Source organism: Lygodium microphyllum, chromosome 24 (assembly GCF_053477565.2).
Source record: "Lygodium microphyllum isolate KBCC chromosome 24, Lygodium_microphyllum_v1.1.10, whole genome shotgun sequence".
NCBI lineage: Eukaryota > Viridiplantae > Streptophyta > Polypodiopsida > Schizaeales > Lygodiaceae > Lygodium > Lygodium microphyllum.
The window spans coordinates 118,720,044-118,724,158 of NC_141158.1; the positions used below are offsets into that span (position 1 = coordinate 118,720,044).

At 43.2% G+C, this 4,115-nt stretch overlaps 1 protein-coding gene across 1 annotated transcript; it reads left to right on the top strand.

Moving 5' to 3' along the window:
- Window positions 1-711: 711 nt before the first annotated feature.
- Window positions 712-3,889, top strand: LOC148015567 (pentatricopeptide repeat-containing protein At1g11290, chloroplastic-like). Its single transcript, XM_087665772.1, has 2 exons — window positions 712-2,443; window positions 3,128-3,889. The coding sequence occupies exon 1, from the start codon at window positions 791-793 to the stop codon at window positions 2,276-2,278; it is 1,488 nt and encodes a 495-aa protein (XP_087521898.1). The 5' UTR covers window positions 712-790; the 3' UTR covers window positions 2,279-2,443; window positions 3,128-3,889.
- The last annotated feature ends 226 nt before the right edge of the window (window positions 3,890-4,115 follow it).

The window sequence follows — 4,115 nt, forward strand, 5'->3', positions numbered from 1 at the left end:
ATCTCTCTTCCTTCACTTCCTTTCGACTTCATGGGAGACACTACCTTGGTTCTTTGGTGCTCACCAAGAGTACTACTTCATTCCTCATGGTGCCAATCAATGTCTTAGTAGTTATTATTTGGGCACATGATATACATTCTACGTATTCTACACATTCTATATGACATCTTGTCATGTATTTGTTATGTCTCGTGGATCATTGTCGGTGGATTTTGTACCCTATTGCATTGTACATTTCATGTTTCTTATGTTTGATTATCACGTTGTGTTGTTCTTTTGCCTTAGTTGTTTAGCATTATTCTAACGATGGTGTTGTAGGGTGGGGGAGGTTGCGTGTCAACATGACTTCATGATCTTGACACAAAATCCAATGCAAAAAGCTAGGTATGGGGTGGCTCCATTTTACAATAGAGGGGATTGTGTCAACCTCATCACCTCTTGAGGATCTCTTGCAAGGGATCCAACCCATGTTTAGCTGGTGAGATAGCATATAAACATGTCATTTCCGCATGTGTGAAGTTAATGTTGGTGGTAGGGACATTTCTTTAGTGGAGTAACCATGCGGAAATGCATTCTATGACCATCGATGTCCACTACCATCATGTGAATGCAGTCTCTAAAAGTTAATGATATATTTTGTGAGATCTAAGAAAATGGGGATTCATATGTGCAAAAATCATGGTCATTGAGAGGTCTCTTATGATGCCTGTGTGAGGAAAAGCTGGTTGGGTGAGCATGTGGAGAATGAAGATAGATAAAGCATGCGTTACCATTCCTAAGGGGAACGAAAATGGGGGAGGCCGCTGGTGCTGCCTTGGCGTTACTGGCCGCCCCGGCACCTCACCTCTCGCCACCACATTCCTCCTCAGCCCCCCCTCAGGGCATCCTGAAGCCCTCGCCGCCCCTCTGGGCGCCGCCGCCGCCTCCTCCGCAGAAGAAAAAGCAGCCCTTGACCCTCGCCCTCCTGGAGAAGGAGCTCCGCGCACACAGAACCAAAGAGGTCGTGCTTCTTCTCAAACAGGCCCTCGCCGTGCTGGACCGCCATAGCTTCGACGCCGATGCCTCCACCTTCGCTGCCCTCTTGAAAGGTTGCGGTGACGCCCAATGCCTGCCGGCAGGCATGTTTGTCCACCAGCACATCATCTGCACCGATCAGGAGATGAGCACGTTCCTCTCGAATTGCCTCATTGAGATGTATGGCAAATGCGGGCGATTGGATGAGGCCCGATCGGTGTTTGATAGCCTGGACCGGCCCAATGTCTTCTCTTGCACCATGATGATCTCTGCGTATGCCCAGAATGGCCATGATCACGATGCGCACAAGCTCTTCCAGCAAATGAGGTTCTCCGGTGTTAAGCCAAACAAGTTCACTTTTACCACTGTCCTCAGCACATGCTGCACCTTAGCTGCCCTTGAGCAGGGCATAAGCATCCATGCTGATGCGGTCCAGGATGGATTCATTTCTGATGCTGTTGTGGGCACTGCTCTGGTTAATATGTATGGGAATTGTGGAACGCTAGAAGATGCCAGCCTTGTTTTTGAAAGAATCCAGGAACATGACGTTGTCTCATGGAACGCAATGATTGCTGCATGTGTTCAGCATGGTCATGGCAGGGAGGCCCTGCAATTGTTTTCTCAAATGGAACAAGGGGGAGTCCAAGCTGATAAGATTACCTTTGTTAGTATCCTGGGGGCTTGCAATAGTGCAGCCAAGGGAAAGGCAATTCATTCAAGGGTTATCGAGAGTGGGTTTGCATATCATGTTGTGGTGGAAAATGCCCTTATAGATATGTATGGCAAGTGTGGAAATGTCAATGCAGCCTGGTTTGTGTTCAAGAAAATGGGGTTTCGTGATGTTGTTTCCTGGACCTCAATTATAATTGCTTATTCCCAACAGGGATATTGTAAGGAGGCTGTTCAGTTGTATAAAAAGATGCAGCTTGCAGGTTTGAAGCCAAATGATTATACATTTGTCAGTGTACTATCTGCATGTGCCAATCTAGCAGCCATAGAGCAAGGTAGGGAGCTTCATAACACTATAATTCAATGTGGATTGGGGTCAGATGTTGTTGTTGGAACTGCTCTAGTCAACATGTATGGAAAATGTGGTAAAGTGGCGGATGCAAGATGGGTCTTTGACTACTTGCCTGGACGAGATGCCATTTCTTGGAATGCCATTACTGCTGTGTATTTGCAGAATGGGCTTGACAAAGAGGCTCTAGACCTTCGTGAGCAGATGGATCAGGAAAGCAAGAAAGCGGCTCACATTATGAGATGATTCTATGTAATTTCTGAAGTGAGCATCCTCTTGTATGCTTGATTTTCTCAGGTGGGTGGTCTTGGAAGAGCCATTCAACAGCATGCCACTGAAATTGTTGCCAACAGTCAAAATGCTTCAATGTGCTTAAGAAGGGTGACCATTGATTCCTTGGAGCACTAAAAGGTGTGTTTTTCTTAACTGTTATTCTCATCAAATGGAAGATCGGATGATGCTGAAATTAGAATATCTTAGAAAGGAAGTATGAGACAATGACCTTTGGTATCAAGTGTGATTGTAACTGAACTGTGACTTGTAGTGGAGCATGTTGTGAATTGAGACAGTCAAGCAGTCAATAAAACAGTTGTGAATAGTAAAGATCCAGATTAAGGTACCAAAGGGATTTCACGTTATATCAAACTGACATACTGGTTAGTAACCCTCCAAATATAAGGTTGCAAGCAATTTATGGACACGTTTCAGATTGTTGCACTTGTACCAACTGTAGTTTGAAGCAAATATTATGAGTCATTTGCAAAGGCATGAAACAGTTAATCAGCAGAACTTGTTATTCTTCACCCATAATGATTAGTTGTGGAAAGGTGAGACTTGAGTACTGGTATTTTGTGACCATACATGACATCAGAAGCACGTCCTTGTTCTTGTTCTCGATTCATGAGATATCAAATGCAGACCTGTTTTTTAAACAGGCAGGTAGATTACAGTGATAATAAATCAGGGGATACTTGTCAGTCCTACATCAAGACATGGAATTTTACTTGTATATCCTGGTTTAAGTTGTCTATTGACTGCATTGATTCTAAACAATCTGCCATAATCCAAGGTACTGAAGAATGGCATGTTTTACAGATGGGCAAGAATAATGATGTACATATGTGGAACCAAGAACAGAATGGGAACTCCATGATAGCAACTGTTACAGGTTTCATTGTCAGTAGATTTGATGCAAGTTGAATGAGCAACACTGGAGATGGAGCAAGAGATGAAGCTGCAGGTGGTAAGACGTATGCAATACTCTTAAGGGAAAAAAAAGGTTGTATGCAATGCTGAGCTGGGAATGGACAAAAGAGACCTGCCTTGTTTTGGGGCTGTGACCTGCTTTGGAGAAGTGATTTGATGCAAGTTCCATCTCCCAATTCAGATGTTCATGATCAAAGAAATGTCGGGGCATTTTTAGTTTTTGCAAGGACAAATCAAATGTGCATAGCAAGCTTGCCAAGTAGCTTAGAATTATGGGAATATCTTTCGATACCAGGACTGTATCCAAGGTTGCCCTCCCTTGACATTGCATGTGCACTAGCCATCCAGGCTTTCCTACTTATCTTCAACAATTCAACTCATGGAGTTAAACCAGCCTGAGGTCTATATTTAGGCAAGGTCTTTACTCTTAACTCTACAAGTTTGTTGATTGTATCTACAACAGTAGAGCTTTTAAACCCAAAATTCTTATAAAACTCCCTTTAAATGCTAAGTGTACAAATGCATTCTAGATTCTCCATTGAGTTTTCTTGTCACTGTCAAGTGGGAAAGAATAGTCTAGCCTAAACAGCCATAGGAATGGGAGAAGAGAGTCGATGGAAGAGCATGGTGGTCTCTTCAAGAAAAAGAACCACATGTGAGTATGAAATACCTCTTGAATAAAGTGCGCATCAATAACATTATGTAGGACTCGTGCAGTTGTTTTTGCTCAGCATGAGATTGAATATCGTTAGTACTAATGTAGGACTTAAGTGCTCATTTTCACCCAGCTTGATATTAAGTAGCTATGCTATGTGGACCCAATATTTCATCACTTCTTGACTGATGTTGAAACACACAGATCCTTTAGATATTTTTG

Coding starts and splice junctions, on each gene's coding strand:
- LOC148015567 (XM_087665772.1), top strand. CDS start 791: ATGGGGGAGGCCGCTGGTGCTGCCTTGGCGTTACTGGCCGCCCCGGCA.